The sequence below is a fragment of the Callorhinchus milii genome, unplaced genomic scaffold (assembly GCF_018977255.1).
Source record: "Callorhinchus milii isolate IMCB2004 unplaced genomic scaffold, IMCB_Cmil_1.0 Scaffold1, whole genome shotgun sequence".
Taxonomy (NCBI): Eukaryota; Metazoa; Chordata; class Chondrichthyes; order Chimaeriformes; family Callorhinchidae; genus Callorhinchus; species Callorhinchus milii.
The window spans coordinates 3175384-3193706 of NW_024704742.1; the positions used below are offsets into that span (position 1 = coordinate 3175384).

At 45.0% G+C, this 18323-nt stretch overlaps 1 protein-coding gene across 2 annotated transcripts in view; it reads left to right on the forward strand.

Moving 5' to 3' along the window:
* Positions 1-8816: 8816 nt before the first annotated feature.
* The window catches only part of LOC103184493 (netrin receptor UNC5C), a 182447-nt gene continuing 172940 nt past the window's right edge, over positions 8817-18323 (forward strand). For both annotated transcript variants that reach the window (XM_007902522.2, XM_007902523.2), the window contains exon 1: positions 8817-8959. In XM_007902522.2, coding sequence (XP_007900713.1) covers positions 8869-8959 — 91 coding nt within the window. In that variant the 5' untranslated portion in view covers positions 8817-8868. The remainder of the gene's footprint in view (positions 8960-18323) is intronic.

The window sequence follows — 18323 nt, forward strand, 5'->3', positions numbered from 1 at the left end:
TTTCTTCCAGTTTCTTCAAAACCAAGTTAAACACACACACACACGCACACGCACACGCACACAACACTGGAGACAACGATAAACAAAAGCAGTTACTGCAGCGTTACAAATCCCTGTCAAAATTTACGAACGATCATTGTCTCAGTGATGTCTTTGGCTCCGCGGGATTTGACGTGGCTTCTCACACCATTTGCACTGGTCGAAGTGGCTGCAGACATTTGAAAAGGTGACAATTCGAATGGAACAAGTCAGCGCTGGAATAGAGAGAAAGTTCTGCCGACGTGATACAGTGGGGAGGAACCGCAGAGCACTTTCAATACTCTGATTCATGCAGCGAAAATGACAATTATAACAGTGCCTAAAAAAACACCTAGCAATCATTTCACACACACACCCAAAAGAACATGCCCACGACGCATTCCTCTTGCGTTGGTGCTCCACTCACGGAAGAGGAACAGTGGGATCGAACGTGCGAGAGTCACACAGTGATCTGGAACTTTTCGCCCACAAAATACGCAGTCAATCCACTTCACAGTAGACCCTGTGAAGCGCTTGGAGACATCTCGACAAAGCGATAAGGCGCTGTGTCAAATACCAGGCTTCGAATACAGTTCTGTCAAGGCTTTAGCGCACATGCAAGATCAATAAAGGAGAAAGGAGAATCGCAACCAGCCACGTACGTGTTGCAAAAGGGAATGCCTTTCTAAGCACATGCCACAACGGCTGACCAGAAATGACGGGGTAAACAGCTAGTAAAATATTCAAGCGATTTCTAAACGGCTTCAAAGGATTGCTCAGCTGAAGGCGGGCAAGAAGTGAAACTGCACGGAGATGAATGCACGCGGCCACTCGACCGTCTGGATGGAGCAAATAATTATTGCATCAAAATTTTGTGGTCATTCGTTAATTTTATGGCTGTTTCTGGGACAATGCATTTGGACTGCTGCGTTTACCTACAAAATGCAGTCCCTACACTTTACAATAAATCTCGCAAAGCACTTTGGGGTTTCCTCCTGATGTGAAAAGCGCTATATCAAACGCGAGAATTATATGGCTATTTTTGTGTAACTGCGTATGTACCCAACTGAGAGAGCTAGTCATTTTATTGAGTAAAATTCTGCCTGGGAGGTTTATAGTCAGGAGATGTACGCTCACGAGAGTGAGTGTAAAAAAAAAACAGAGACAGTGATACGTAATAAGGTTTCTCTTCTCAATTATACTCACAGCCCAGTTCCACCCGCTCAACTCGCATCACCAGGGATGAAAATAAGAAAGACAAAATGATTTAACTGGAACAAATACATACTCCACTAGAAAGCCACCGGGGATAAAATGTCAAAACTGTGACAAGTGTGGCAGGAGTTGGAAGCCTCTCAAGACTACCAGCAAGCATACAATAGAACACAAATTAAAAACACTAAAACATTATTTAAAGCTACAACCATTTCTCCGACTACAACCATAGACAAGTTGTTAGTCCTGTAGCTCAGTGGTTAGAGCACTCGCTTTGCAAGCGAGAGACCTGAGTTCAACTCCAGGCAGAGGGCGAAACCTTGGGCAAGTTTCCTTACTCCACACAGAGCCTAATAATAATCCCTCCAAAACCAAAAACAATAATAAATTGGTCATCTTCAATCTACGACTGTTTGTGCGACATTGCTGTGCGCAATTGGCTGCCCCGTTCGCCCACAAATATACAGTCAATTCACTTTACAGTGTGTTCTGTGAAGCGCTTTGGGACGTCCTCCCGACGTGAAAAGCGCTATATCAAATGCAAGGATTATTATTATTATTATTATTATTATTAGGGGACCTGGGTTGCAATGAGGGAAGGTATTAAGTGAAGTGTCTCAGAGGATCTGGACTGGGATCCCTCCTGTTCCTCAAATATATATTAATGATCTGGATTCACCGACCCATTTGCAGATGACACCAAGTTGGGAGGAACCATGGAATCAGAGGAGGCAGTAAAGAGAGTGCTACAAAGAGAGCTTGCTAGCATACACATGTGGGCTGATATCTGCCGAATGAAGTCTAATTCAGATTAATGCAAGGCGCAAGATGTAGGAGCCAAGAATAGGAAACACGAGTGCTCCACGAATGGGAAAGAACTTGCTAAAGGGGAAGCTGAAAGAGATCTAGGGGTACTAGTTGACTCGTCGCGCACGCTGTCAACACAGTGTGAGGCAGTAATGAACAAGGAAAACATGATGTTGGGGTTTATTGCTAAATCAGTTGTGTTCAGATGTCATACTCAAGCTGAACAGCGCTCTGGTCAGGCTCAACCTTGAGTACTATATACAGTTCGGGTCTCCTGATAAGACATAAGGGGTTTGCTCAGACTGTAGACATAGTGCAGAGGAGAGCAACAAAAATAATACCTAGCAATACAGGAATGAACTATGAATAATCATCAAACGCACGAGGGCTATTCACTCTTCCAAGGAAATGTCTCATCGGGGACCTCACAGAGGTATATAAAATTTTAAATGAGATTCACAAAGTAAAGCCAAAGCAATACTTTCAGATGCATAAAGGCAGCAGAACAAGGTGACACCGGTTTGAAGTTGTAAAAGACAAATGCAGTAGAGATAGATACCAGTATTTCTTTATCCAAAGGCCAAGTAACAAGTGTTTGGAAGGGCAGTTGAGACCAGGACACTGGACTCATTTTAAAAAGAAAGCTCAACCCAGTGATGGGAGGTCAAACTGTCCGAAATATCTTCTTCATCCGAACCAATTTGACCTTTGGATGATGGTGCACATTGTAAATGTTGCTACACTTTCTACCATGAAGGTTTTATTTTCTTATAATCACATTTAAAATTTAAACCGGATACTGCATCCAACAATAATAATTATCCTTGCGTTTGACACAGCGCCTTATCACGTGGTCGAAACATCTCAGAGTGCTTCACAGGATTTTTGTTGTAACGTGTAGTAACTGTATGTTTGTGAGCGAACGCAACAGTCAATTTGAACAATTTCCCACAAAAACCCATGAAGTCAACGACAAATTTAATCTTGGAGGTTTGCGGGTCAGGACATAGTTTCAAGTAACGCAATGGGATCTTTAACGTCCTCCTGAACAGGCAGACAGGACATCAATTTAACATCCTATCTTAAGGGTGGCACCTCCAGCAATATACCACACCCCCAACACCGGATTGGAGTGTCAGCCTACGACACGAACATATCATATCTAAGCCTTAAGCGGTCCAAATCGGACCACATTTCCAAGTAAACCAAAAATCCCCAATTATCAATGGGCAAGTCCCACTCTCGTCTTTAGAACAAGCAGCAAAAGTAGCTCTGTTTCCTATCAGTTCTATCGTTTGCTGAAATCCGGGTAACAGTGTCCCGATTGCAGACACCGTAGCCCAGAAGAATTCTTCGTCAAATTAAAATGCAGTACAATCAAACAGCAACCTGTTTCCGCCAGTCAGTGGTGATATTTGTTCCCTTACCCTACGATTCAGCAAAATACACTTGATTACAGAGCCACAGATGGCACGCTTGCCAATTATCAGTTTCCCATATTAATTTTGATGCATAGTCCTGATCACAGGAGGGAAGATGGTTGCTGTTTGGATCAACAACAACGTACATTCATATTGTGCTTTTCATTGCAAAAGATACATCCCGAAGCACTTTGCCAAGTGAGATTAATTAGAAATGAAACAAATCTTGTTATGAAAGCAAACTCGGTAGCTAATTTGCACCAGTGATGTCCCACAAACAATGAAGAGATAAGTAGCCAATTCATTTGGATTTGGACGGGGCTTAAATTTGAACAGGGTCAACACTGGAGAAGCATCTCAACATTTCTTTGAGGTAGTAGCAGCGTCTGAACCACAAGGCAGATAGAATCGAAACAGAACCCAAAGGACTGCGGAAGTATAAAAGATGGCCACTTGGCCCATCGTATCTGGGCTGGCTCTTGGAAAGAGCAAACTTAATGATGAAGTCACAAAAAGGGATGTTGATCTGCAAATGGACAATCAACCTGGATGTAATACAGAATGTCCTTGTGCATTCGTGCTGTCACCGATGACATCTTGCAGGCAAATGAGTCTCCCAGGGCTGCGATCCTGAAATGAAGGCTTCACCATTTTCTGCAACATGGCAGAAATAAGTAGGTAGAGATGCATTGTGTGCTGCCAGATACTGTGGCTGGGTACGGTGCGGTTTTGATCGCATGGGATATCAGGTTCTTATCTATCGCTGAGCTCATGCCGCTTTTAATGGCACTAATAAAATCTTCTGCGAAGTCTCTGACTGGCTAGTGGTTTGCAATTTACATTAGGGGCATCGAACGTTCTAACATGTCGGCAATTCCCAACAGTCAGAGGAGAAACCTCAAAAAGTAGCTTCAATAATCATTAGCAAAACGTGTATCAACGGGAGCCGTAGCCTCTACTCTGTACTAAATAATAATAATAATTAATAATAATAATCCTTGCATTTTCTACAGCACCTTATCACATCTTCGAAATAGCTCAAAGAGCTTCACAGACTATACTGTAAAGCGAATCGACTGTTTATTTTGTGGCAGCCACTTGCGGACAACAGTGTCTAGAGCTTTTAATGTTTTTATTTGATTTCACATAAAGGAGGCTGAGCTGACCACCGCTTACAGCTGTCAGCCTCTGCACGCTCTCCTCCATAGCCCTATTATAATAAATGTTGAAACTGTTCAGAGTTATGGCAAACCTCTTAAGAATACATTGAACTATGTAGGAATCTGTTTTAAAGAGGCCCAGTCTATCGCAGAACGCAGGTTTTCCATTACTTATTCTGCAAAATATTTAACTTCTCCGGCCTGCGAAAAGCTGTTTGGCAACCGATAACATTAGTCATGTGAAAAACGTGCCTCCTCAGCTGTGATGGTGCGCTGCACCTCCGCTGGATGCCTCGGTGTTATCTTTTCCCATTAAGCTCTACTTTGCAAGTGCAGGTAACTGGAAAAGTGCCACCTGTTCCGGGCATTCTCAGCTTTTTTCCAAGCCACCGATTACCAGGTTTGCAAGTGGTGGGGGTGGGGGAGTTCACGATAAAACGAATGCGGTGGGAACCGCACTCCAGAGCAAATAAAATACACTGTGAAATGAATCACGTGAAGTGAATGGACTGGATATGTTGTGGACAAAACGTAGCGGCCAATTCTTCGCAAACATTCGCGGGTTTGGTGACCGAATCTTTTTTAAAAAGGGGTTTAATAACCCCCGGAAAAGCGACCCGCCAGTCGACCAACAACCGGGTTCCTACTTGCTGTTCGCTTAACAGAGGGCGTGTGGAGTACGGAAACTCGCCACTGTTACGCCCTGCCGGGAATCAAACCCCGGGTCCTCTCGCTTACGGGGCGAGTTGCTCTTACCAATAACACTACGGAAACTCCACAATATCGCTCTGCTTGCGGGGTTTCACACTGGTCCGACTCCCGATCGACTCCTTTGATCCCTACAGGACTCCTGCGTCTGGAGGACACCAGCGGGAGGGTTCGAGTCACAACTCCGTGCTGGTGCTGTGCATCTGTAATAATTGCGGCTCAGAAGTCTGGAGTCTGCAGCCTTGTCAGCACACCACCCCTCAAGTTGATACCCAGCATGGGGTAGCTGCTGTTACTGCACATACCAGTGCACACATTCTGTTGCAGGCGGAGAGCTCCCTTTTAACATTCTCTAACCAGCACCTTCCTTTTCTTACCAGCCTCATTCGTTCATCCCTTCCATCCCCCACCCCCCCCCAACCCCCCACCCCATCCGTCCCGCATTGAGGTTTGAAGAAACACGTTTCTCTTTGGTTGCTTCAGCGAGGATCAGGGTTGTCAGAAACAAACAGGTCCTGATTTAACCCCGGCCACCGGGCTAATCAAACCCTGTCCATCGGCACAAGGCATCACACAGGCGTGTTGCCTCTTTGTGTAGGGTTTCAGTCTAACAATGACTGCGTTTACTCCGATTCTTCGTTTGCAGACTGTTTTAAAAGCGGACCCAGCCCTATGTGCAGTGATGTCTCATGGCACTCCTTAGTAAGGAGACTGATAGATGTTTACGCTTTGGCTCCCAAGCCATCGACTTTTGGAGCACAGTTTTCCCGTCCCCCCCCGGATCAGCGAGACCTAGTGCACTTCCAGTTCCTCACACTGGGGAGTCATTTGTATTATTCATTGATTGATCTGTAAAACACTGGTGCTAGAGTAACGTCGAGCTCCCAGATATGTCCCCAGCCAACCCTCCCGACCTCCGCACGGCCAGCCAGATCCACCAATCTCCTCCTCCTGCGGTCACAATCTGAATTCCAGGGATTCAATGCCGAGGTTGTCAATGAATGTGCGAGGCAGAGAGCAGAGAGAGAGGGAGAGAGACACGCAAAAGTGGACCACAAGCCATTCGGTTACCGTAGCTCTATATCGGCACTCAAGCAGAATTTCAGATGGTCGGCTTGAGTCACGTTTGGGCAAGAGACAAGTCTGGATATGGTGCAAAACACATTTGGGTGCAATGCTCTGCCCTTTAGCTGTACCGTTCATAAGAACATAAGAACATAAGAATTAGCAGCAGGAGTAGGCCATTCGGCCCCTCGAGCCTGTGCCCCGCCATTCGATAAGATCACGGCTGATCTTCTGACCTGACTCTAATTACCTGCCCTCTCCCCATATCCCCTAATCCCTCTGTTTTTTTAAAAAATCTATCAGTCTCAGCCTTGAAAATGTTCAATACATCTACCGCCGAAGTACCTGTCTCTACTATTGGGACTCGATAGGGAGAGAACGGCAGGCGCAGCCCTTCTACACGTCTCTCACTTCACCACCAGTGGCTGTGCTGTCAGCTACTGAGCCCCAACTGTCTAGAATTCCCGCCCTGAACACACCCCACCCCACCGCCCCACCCCACCCCTCCCCCCCCCCACCCCTCCCTCCCACCCCTGCCCCCCCGACCCCATCCCTTACCCTCTCTTTGCCCGTCTTCATCTCGGGCCCGAAGACTTTGACCTCTTTGACCGTGCCTAGGGCCACCCCCCCCAGCCCCCCTTTCCTCTCCCTGGCTCGTCGTCCAACTCCGCCGCCGTGTTAAGCGCTCCAAGACAACCGGGCACGCGAAAGGCGCAGTGTAAAGCCGAGCCGTCGTTGTAGCAATAACAATAACACTAATACTAATAACAATCATAACAATAACAACAATAATAATCCTTGCGTTCCATGCAACGCCTCATCACGTCGTCGAGACGTCATCCAAACTTTTCGCGGGTCATACGGTAAAGCGGGTCGCGGAACGCGACAGCCGGTAGCGCTCAGCAGTCACCCCCCCCCCACACTTCCCCCGCCCCCACCCCGCGCCCCCCGCAAAAAAAGCCGCGGGAGGGAGAGGGCGACGGCACCGTTTCCTCGCTCGGAGGATTGTCGGGGACATTTTATTCTAAAAAAAAAGACAAAAGAGTGAGAAAAATCACACCGCTGCCTGGTGTCCGGGGTCAAAGCCGGGCGCGCTGTGACGCACGTTGATGGGGAGGTAGTGCGGGGGGTAGGTGGGGGGTGTGGGGGTCGTTGGGGATGGTTGGGGGCTCTTTGGGCAGAGCGGTTTAGTGGGGGGGGGACCAGAAAAAACCTCCCTACAGGTATTTGTTTAAAAAACAACTCATCGGCTCCAGCTCCTGTTGGATTCCGTCCCAGGTTTTCATTCTCTACCAGTGGGACCAAGGCAGGAAAATCCTCAGCATCATTGGATGGTTAAGTGTGTCTAAGACCAGAGCTCTCTCTCTCTCTCTCTCCCTCTTGTGCTTTCTCTCTTTCTCTCTCTCATTCTCTTCCCTCTAAGTGTTTGCACCTCTCTTTCTCTTTATCTCTCTCTCTCTCTCTCATTCACAGTCACACACACACACACACACACAGAGAGACACACACACACACAGAGAGAGACACACACACACACACATCTGGAGTGAAGAAGATCAGAGTTGCAGTAAAAGCTGTTAGAATAAGATGCTCTGAATCAAACACCTCCTCCACCACCCCCTCCCCATCATCATCATCATCATCATCTCCTTGTGGAGGAAGAGTTGGTTGGCAGCTCAGATCATGGACCTTTGCAACAGATCTCCACACACTTGACACCCCTCTCCTGCCATCCAGAGCATTGAGAAGCAGCAGCAGAAGAAGAAGAAGAAGAAGAAGAAGAAGAAGAAGAAGAAGAAGAAGAAGAAGAAGAAGAAGAAGAAGAAGGAGGAGGAGGAAGAAAAGAAAAGAAAAAGAAAAAGAAAAAGAAAAGAAAAAAGGACAGAAAGCAAACTTTTTTTTCTTGGGAGAGAAGGGGAGGAAAGGGAGGGGAGTGTGTGTGTGTGTGTGTGTGTGTGGGTGGGTGTGGGGGTGGGTGGGGAGGGTGGGGGTAGAGGACAATCCCTCTTATTTTTAAGTCCTCTTTGCATTTGGATGAAGGGGAAGAAAACAACCAGAGTTTAAAGGGCTGTGGCATTCGCTCATCCTAAAGAGGCTTTGCGTCCATCCATCCATCCATCGCGAAAGGAAGAACCTGGAACCAGATCCCCCTTTTGAGAAGCTTTTTCTCCACCTCCAAACCCCCCCCCAAAAAAAAACACACAGATGTGCAGATGTGTTTAGGACTTGAACGTATGTAGTGTTTCAAGTTCCTTTTTTTTTCCCCATCGTATTGATCAGCTCTCCACACAGGGCATTTAAAGGGAGAGACAAGACACAAGAGACAAGGTTTTTCCCCTCTTTCCCCCCCCCCCCCCCTTCCCTGGCTTTTTCCTTGTCGACGAGAAGAAGAAAAAATAACCCCATCCATCACCACCACCACCACCAAAAGAAACCACAGACACACCATCAGCACCAACACCAACAAGAACACCATGGGGCAAAGTGGAGTAAGACTGGGACGCCTCCTACCAATGTTGCTGCTGTCCATCCTGACTGCCATCGGGGGACTGAGAGGGAATAAAGGTAAGAGAAGGAGATAACTCAGAGAGAGAGAGAGAGATTGAGTGAGAGAGAGAGATTGAGTGAGATGTTGAGTGAGAGAGAGAGAGAGATTGAGTGAGAGAGAGAGATTGAGTGAGAGAGAGAGAGAGAGATTGAGTGAGAGAGAGAGATTGAGTGAGAGAGAGATATTGGAGTGGGTATGGAGTGAGAAAGAGATATTGAGTGAGACGTTGAGTAAGGGAGAGAGATGTTGAGTGAGATATTGAGTGAGAGGGAGATATTGAGTGAGATATTGAGTGAGATATTGAGTGAGATATTGAGTGAGATATTGAGTGAGATATTGAGTGAGATATTGAGTGAGATATTGAGTGGATATTGAGTGAGAAAGAGATATTGAGTGAGATATTGAGTAAGAGAGAGATATTGAGTGAGATATTGAGTGAGAGAGAGATATTGAGTGAGATATTGAGTGAGAGAGAGATTCAGTAAGAGAGAGATATTGAGTGAGAGAGAGGGAGAGATATTGAGTGCGAGAGAACTATGGAGTGAAAGAGAGATATTGAGTAAAAGAGAGAGATTGAGTGAGATAGAAAGGGGTGGGGGAGAGAGAGAGAGAGAGAGAGAGAGAAAAAGAGCTATCTGAGCCCAATAGGCAGACAACAAACAGCCTCTGTACTGTGCTGTGTTAAGTAGAGCTGGAATATAACTACACCACAGGTTTGTGTGTGTAGAGGAGAGAGAGAGAGAGAGAGCTTGCAGACACACAGCTCCAGTGCAATGAGAGAGAGAGAGAGAGAGAGTGACTGAGAGAGAGTGACTGAGTGAGTGAGATTGAGAGTGACTGAGGGAGTGAGAGAGCCTTTGAGTTGGCTTTTCTCTCTCCCTCTCCAGTGTCAGGTCATTGCAAATGGGAGCAAAGGAGGGCAATGGATAGGAAGTCAGACCTCCAGCAATCATCAGTCTCTCTCTCTCTCTCTCTCTCTCAGATGGCTTTGAACTGTGCATATAAATAGATATACCTTGTATGTGTGTGTGTGTATATATATACATATGTGTGTGTGAATGTGTGGCAGAGAGAGAGAGAGTCCAGTTCACAGAGGGTGATTTGGGATGGAATCCCCATCATTGGGGGGGTGGTGGGATGGGGAAGATTGTCACTGTGTTAGGGAAGAGATATGTGTGTGTGTGTGGTTGGGTGTTAGACACACACACACACACACTGGCTTGGCTGTGTGTGGTGTGCAAGGCTTTGGTGTGGGCTGGTGGGTTGTGTTCAGTGGTGCACAGAGAGCTAAAGAGATTGGGAAACACTGACACACACTCACCCTCCACTCCCTGCATTGGGAAGGAGGAAGATCAGATGGGATGAGTTTTGCCCTCTGTTCCCTTTTTCCCAGTGGAGGGGTAGAGGGGGAAAGAGAGAGGGTGGAAGGAGGAATCCTGTCTCTCCAGATAAATCAAACCCCCTTTTAAACGAGTTTTATTCTCACTCCCCCCAAAAAAAAATTGAATTCTGATTTTTTAATCCTTAATTTTTTTTAACCCCCTCCACCCCCCCCAAAAAAAAATCATCTTGCTTACGTTTTCCAACAACCCTGATGATAATTCTCTCTGGACATCTTGCATTCATTCATCCATTCCCCTTCTACCCCCCACGTATCATCCCTCTATCCACAACTAAACAGATTAATTAAGTAAGGCTTCCTTGCTGGATTTATTATTAATATTAATATTATTATCATTACTATTACCAGCACTGCCATCGTTATAGTGACATGCATCATTGATGGGGGGGTGGGGGGTGGGGGGGGTGAGGCACTTGATTGGGAATAAAAAAAATCTCTCTCCACAGCCCTTCAGTATCACAAATTGACCGATCAGCAATTTGCCTGTGAATTTTGTGTTGCAAAAACAAAAAAACGGGTGCCCTCGCAAATCTTACTTTGCAATGTATCATGTGAAGCGCTGCGAGACGTCTCGAAGACGCGATAAGGCACTCTAGCAATTGCAATGATTATTACTCGTATTAATAGTATTATTATTAGTTGTATTTAATCTACAAGGTGACCAGAAAGTCGTGATACCATTACAATGTCCATTCTAATACGTCTTAGAGAAATGATGAGATTTTAGGGGTGTTTGTTTCACTGTGAGATAACAAGATATGAGATAAGATGACTTTTTTTTGATCACCCTGGTACTTAATCTTAAAGCAAATAGCATTTCCAGCTTCATTGATAAGAGCATTTTCCCCTGTGTGTTTGTCTTACATTGAACGAATTGATATGTGGTTGCATTTTTATGCATGATATATATATACATATATACAATAATAATAAAAAAAACACACACACACAATGGGAAATACATTATTCCAAAGGATTTTTATCATCAGTCGTATAGAACACCGAACCGTCTTCGTGGCTCAAAGGATGAATGAAGTGGTGGAGGGTTGGAGAGGCGAAGGGTTAAGTTGCACAAGGTGAGGTGGGAGGGGGAGAAGAATGGGAGTCAGAGCGAATGGAGCCAAAAAGTAATGAGTATTTAATTGCAATGTGTCAGTACTTTGTTGTCGCTTTACCCTTCTCCTCCCCATCGTTTTTTGGTCAAATTAATTGTCAAACCCCCATGTAAGGGATGTAGAGGAATCCAGGATTGTTGGATGGATGGATGGATGGATGGAAAGAGAGAGAGAGAGAGATGTCTGTCTATTCATTCATTTCATTCATTCATTTCATTCATTACAAGTAGAAGGGCTTTTTTTTTGGAGGGTGGGGGGGGGGCTGCCTGTGGGAAGCTCTCAAACCTCTTTTTTTGTGTTGAAAACATGTAGAAATGGGTCTGTGAGGTTTAGGCGAGTGGCGCCGATGGTGATAGTAATTATATTGGATGTCAGTTTTGTTACCTGATCTTGGCTCCGGGATGGGTGGGAGTGGGGGGGGGGAGGTGAATGCCTGCAGTAACGAGGGAGGGAGGGAAGGAGAGAGAGAGAGAGAGAGAGAAAGAGCCTAATCTGTTTTTTTTTGGATGGGGTGAGGGTTTAAGAGCCAGTGATCAGCTGCAAGGAAGTGGGAGATGCAGAGACAGCCACTTAACCAGTGAATGTGGAGCCCAGTATCTCACCAGCATTGCCGTGTGCTCTAAAGGAGTCAGATTAGTGCAGGAAGGAACACACAAACTATAGAGACCACCTCACACATTGCAGACACAAGCCCTGGTATTAACTCTCTCTCTCTCTCTCCCCACCCCCAGACACACACACACACTAGTTTGGCTGCTCAAGAGGTCAACCAAGGTGAGAATTGCAACCTACCCCCCACCACCCACCAAAATCAAATCCGATACTTCAAAGGTTTTCGCATTTAAAAGGGTTTTCGGATCCCGTCGGAAGGAAACTTTGTGTTTCTTTGCTCTGCAGGAATAATTCGAGTCTCCTAACGTTAGACCTCCGGTGATATCGGAAGACCGCATTGTATCCAGAAGGCGTGAAAAGCGCTATATCAAATGCAAGGATTATTATTATAATTATCATTTCCCTCTGCTCCCAAAACCCCTATCGATCCTAATGTTGCATTCAATCTTTTTTTTCGGGCGGCTAAGCTTAACCCTCTCTTTAATGTCCAGCGTTATATTTGTGGCGATTTCCCACAAATTCATTAAAAAGTTGTAAACTCGTTCAAAACATGGCACAGAGCAAATTCATTGATTACAACGTTATTTTATGCATCAATATTTTTAACAAAGCAAATCCCCCCCCACCCCCCAAAAAAAATGTTTGGAAGCAATAGAAAAAGAGAAAGCGCTCCCTTTACAACTGCCACGATATGATTGATCTACTGTATATCTCTTCTAGTTGGTAGGAATTTTCATTGACTTTTACATAAATGAGTGAAAGAGTAATAAAACGAGTGTTGAACACATAACTTTAAGGTGTTCTGAACCCCAGTACCAATAAGGCACCTTTCCTTTCGCTGTTCTGTATATGATCCATTGCCATTTCCCATCCACTATCTTCCCCCACTAACTTTATGTGAAATCCATTATTTTTGTAGAGTTTATATCTTTCTTATCTGGAGGAGGAGGAGGAGGAAGAGAAAGTATATATTGGCCCAGAAAATGCTTCAAAATAGTGAGCGAGCAACCCTTTAATATCTCCCAACCCTTTAATATCTCCCAACCCTTTAATATCTCCCAACCCCTTAATATCTCCCAACCCCTTAATGTCTCCCAACCCCTTAATGTCTCCCAACCCTTTAATGTCCCCCAACCCTTTAATATGTCCCAAACGTCTCCCAGATGGAGACTGTGGAGCATACGTAGCAATGGGGGTATTTGAGTGAGGTTTAAGGTTTCCCAGTGCGTGCTTGTGTTTCCTACCCTTGGGGCCTGCTTTTTCGTTCAGTCAAGTGGCTATTCCGATCCTTTGATAGGGTTTACAAAAAAAATGAAGGGTGATCAAATGATCACATTCAATTCTCTGAATCAATGGAAAAACAGCCCTGCTCAGCAGTACAATAAATATTACCATAAATGCTGTGAAGCAACAGTGATCCTCTGATCGCCTATCACTTGATTTGACCCTAAAGCCCCCCACCTCCGCTCCCAATTCTGTGTGCGATTGGCTCCTGTTCTTTCCACAGTTGTTTGCACGTATTATCAGCTTATAACAATATTATCTTTTCATATATAAAACCTTGGCAGTAACGGCGTGATAGGTTTCTTTCCTTTGACCGTGCTAAATAATCATTGTTTCAGCCACGCTCCCTGCACCTCGTGCCAAGTGAGTTGGAACCCTCTCCTCGCAAGCGAGGAACGGGGTGGGGGGGGTGGGTGGGGGGGGGGTTCTATTCCCAGTCGGGGTGAAACGTTGGGCAAGTTTCCTTACTCCACACGCCTCTGTTTACCGAGCAGTAAGTCGATTGGCGGATCGCTTTTCCGTGGGGGTAATAATTCCATCACAAAAAATAATAATAAATTGGTCACTCAGTCCGCGACCGTTTGTGGGGACGCTGCTCTGCGTAACTGGCTGCCGTGCCTCGCCCACAAAAATATGCAGTCAATTCACTTCACAGTGTATTCTGCGAAGCCCTTTGAGACGTCTCGAAGACATGATGAGGCGCTGTATCAAATGCAAGGATTATTGTTATTAAGTCAGTGGCTCTGGTTTGGTTAAACAAACTAGCCACATGCACAGTTTGTCTTTCATTACTGGCCAGGCAGAGCAGAGTTTGTGTGTGGTGGAAGAGGATATTTTGGTACCACGTTTTAAGTTACGAATTGCAATGCCTTTTTTTTTTCAAATTGTCTCAAACGGGTCCTGGCGAACAACTGTCTGTTCTACGTTAAAATTGACCTCATTCACTTTGTGGCTGTTTGTGAGACATTGGCGGACGCAAATTGGCTACTGGGTTCAAACCACAAAATACCCGGTAATTGCACTTTACGGTAACTGCTGTGAAATGCTTTGAGGTATCCTCCAGACAGGGACACTCATAAAGTGCAAGGGTTATTATAATAAAATGATAATAATCCTTGCATTTAACATAGTGCCTTATTGGGTCGTTGAAACATCTCAAAGCGCTTCACAGAACACAGTGTAAAGTGCGTGTCTATTTTGTGTGTGTATTTTGTGACTGCATTTTGTGGGTGAAATCACGATAATAAATTAAAACAGCGTTTAGAAAGCTCGGCAGGTTTGGTCTGGTCATTTGTGTAAATTCATTGTTTCTAAATGTCTCTGGAACGACTGTTTGAAGTTTATCGCGAGGAGGTTAGGAGGACAGACCATCCCATTCCCTAACTCCATCTCAGATGCCTGGATTAATCTGTGGTTCTGAATTGATTTTCTAATCCTGAATTTGCGGGCGTGCGTCTGACTGTTGAAAACGCTTCCTCTTCAATCAGGTTGATGGTCGCCTCTCCCTTCTCCCTTGCTCAACGCTATACAGTTGCGAGTTGCTTTTTTTTTGGGTGTTGGTATGTGGATGAGAAAAAGGTGAGGTCCAGATATCAGAGGCTTCAAATGCCAAGACCAGCTGAATGAATGGACTGTTTCTTTAACTCTGTCCACTGTGGATTTTTTACATGTCTAGGGATCTTGTCACTTTAGTGATAGTGTCACGGAAGACAAGCACTATGGTCCGTGATTGATGACTACGGACCCGATTGATTATTAAACACTTAATCAAATAATCATTGTCAGGATTCCTGTGTTACACTGGAGATCCTGTTAATCCAAACAGCCCAATGACAGCTAATACTGTGGCTAATGGTCTGTAATAATACAAATCCATTAGCTGGACCTCGTTGACAAGAATTTAAAGAATGGGTCATACCAATCATTTTTTACAAACACACCCCTTTTCCTTTCCAGCGCTGCCTTCATATTTTCTGTAAATTATTGTTGAAACCTTCTCAGGATCACGTGAAAGTTCAGAGTTCCAGGCTAAGTGCCATGTGATGGAAAACCCGCACAAAGGAGAGAGTGAAAGTTAATTAAAACTATTTCTAAACCCAGACACTCAGTTCCAGCTAAGCTCTTAACGCAACCACTACCATAACTATCTGGTGCGGCGCATTATATCCCTCGCTGATAACAGTCCATTAGTTAAGACCAGTTTAGACAGCGAGCCATTTTGTTTATGTTCTTAAACACAGAGGAAATGCAAATCCTTTGCGTTTCTCTGCTGGGGGAAAAAAAAGTGCTTACGGATCTGTGCAAGATCACAGAAACCGCCTGCTTTTCGTGACCTTTTAGCCTCTTAGTGAAAGAGATGGAATGCTGAGTACATTTGGAGATCGCAGGTAGACTGTACGTTGGGAGGTTAATTCCTCCATTTACCACAGCACTCACAACTAATGAATCCACGTTCCATCAAGCGTGTGTGGGCAAATGGCATGCGTACTTGCCTATCGGTCACTTGGCGAGCTGGCTGTTGGGTACAATTGCCTTTTTTTAAAAAATATTAGTTTCTTGATATTATCTCTCTCGCTTTCCTTCCTGTTTTCTCCCCGTCGGCCACTCACAATCTACGGCGCCGAGGGAGGGAGGCAGGCAGGGGAAGCCTGTTCTGCTAATGCCGGTGTAAATCCGAATACTAGGAGACAGCCCAGGGTCAGAGACAGCTCAGGAAGTATCTCTCCCTCCCTGAGGAGAAGCAAACAGGCTCTACCTGATGTCTTCTCACAGTGGAAAATTGGGAAGTCAGCATGTGAGGTACCAGCATCCTGATTCCAGGCGCTATTACACTATAATGTGAAAACTGTAAAAGTTCTGTAGCTCAGTGGTTAGAGCACTCGCTTTGCAAGCGAGACACCCGGGTTCAATTCCAGGCAGAGGGCGAAACCTTGGGCAAGTTTCCTTACTCCACACAGAGCCTAATAATAATCCTCCAAAACCAAAACAATAATAAATTGGTCATTTTCAATCCACGACTGTTTGTGGGACATTGCTGTGCGCAATTGGCTGCCGCGTTTCGCCCACAAATATACAGTCAATTCATTTTACAGTCTATTCTGTGAAGCGCTTTGAGACGTGCAGAAAACGTGAAAAGCGCTATATCGAATGCAAGGATTATTATTATTATTAACTAATGTGCCATTATACCATAGCGTGAATCTATGCGCCATTACTCTCTGAGGCATAGGATCTTCGTGCCAGCTTCGGAATTGTTTCTCCACATCCGTCTGAAAGTTCTCCTTTGCTTAATCCCCATCACAGCGGGAACAGAAAATCGGTTTTAGATATATTTAATAAAAAGATACGGCATCCTGCCCAACAACCTGTTCCCCGACTCTTCCCTCCCGCCCGGACAGCGAACACGCTTTGACCGCTGTGTGAAGGGATTACAGTTAACGATAGCCCCCAGTTTAGAGTTATGCGCTCCAAGGGACGAGTTGGAGAGATGCCCTTTTCTTTCTCCTGCAACCTGGAGGCTTTTCGCAAACCGGTTCCAAAGTCAGAGTCTTCGTGAAGTAAATTCTCTTTAACGGTTCGCTTCTAATTTTTTTTTAGATAATTTGAGTTTGCTGTCCCTTACAATAAATGGTTTTCTCCAACGCAGCCTGTGTTCGTGTGGGTGGCTGATGATTGAAGCGATGAAACTGAGCTGAAAGTGACATTTGAGTCATTCAAAAGAAAACGTATGGCTTGGGTAGAGAGACACTGATCATTTCTAAACCCTGCTGGCTGATGCTGTGTGAGACATCCTCTCCATGGCATCTCTTTCATTATCCCTTCTCCTCAAAAAGTCCATTTTTTAAATAAAAAAATCAATCCCCCCGTTCATTTGTGTGTGATGATTCCCCGTTTTCATCGCTGGCCTCTGCTTCTCTGACGCCTTGTATGCACTCGTGCTCATGCACACTTTATCACTCTGATGTCAGGTTGGTCAGAACACAGTGCCCGCAGCCCCCTTTGAAACACATTAAAACCTCAGCATCAGTCAACTGAAAAGACAAAAAAAAAGACGTATTTATCTGACAGTGATTTTTGCCATTAACACGGTCTTTTGTCATTGATTTTTTTTCAAAATCCTTTTTGAGGGGGAAACTCACAAATTGAAAGAGACGAACAATATGAGCCCTATTGCGTTTAGGACCCGTTCGTAATTGTCATGCTTTCACGAGAGTACAAAGGGTTGCAGTGGGATGACTGACTGAGGCTCCATATTTGTACTTGGCCACATTCACGTAGAGAGAGAGAAAGAGAGAGAGAGATAGAGAAACGGCAAACGATTTTCATTTTTGTTACAGTGTGCTTTTAGACAGCTGCGGAGGTAAGGCGAGAAGACTCTTTGTCTTCTCTTGAAAAGAGCAAGAAATTGCAGGTGGCTCCGTTGCTTACAAAATAAACTCCATTCAGCCCCAATCCACACATTCTGTTATCAAAATCGGCGCCTGATCGGGAGAAAAGCATTTCAGTGGAGTGCGCGCCCGTAAAGTCACAACAGCTGACGCTTAGTTAGTTGTCAATAAAAGGCAATTGTATGTTAATTAGAGCCAAAGCAACCCTGTCGGGAAGAAATTTTGTTAGATAAGGTTTATCATTTCTTTGCGGGGTTTAGTTATCAGGTGACTCAGTTGGTAGCATTCTTGTCAATGGGTCAGAGGCTGTGGTATGAGGCACTATACAAATGTAATCTTGTTTTTGTTGTTGTTGTATCCAAATCCAATGGTGCACTTTGATGTCATAGGCTGCGTTGGGTCTCCAAAGTCTTAACAGGGTGATGCTCTGCATTGCTACACAATAATAGATAGTAATAATCATAATAATCCTTGCGTTTGATATAGTTCCTTATCACCTCATCGAGACGCCTCAAAGCGCTTCAGAGGGTATACTGTAAAGCGGTTTTGACTCTGTGTTTTGTGGGCGAAACGCAGGTGT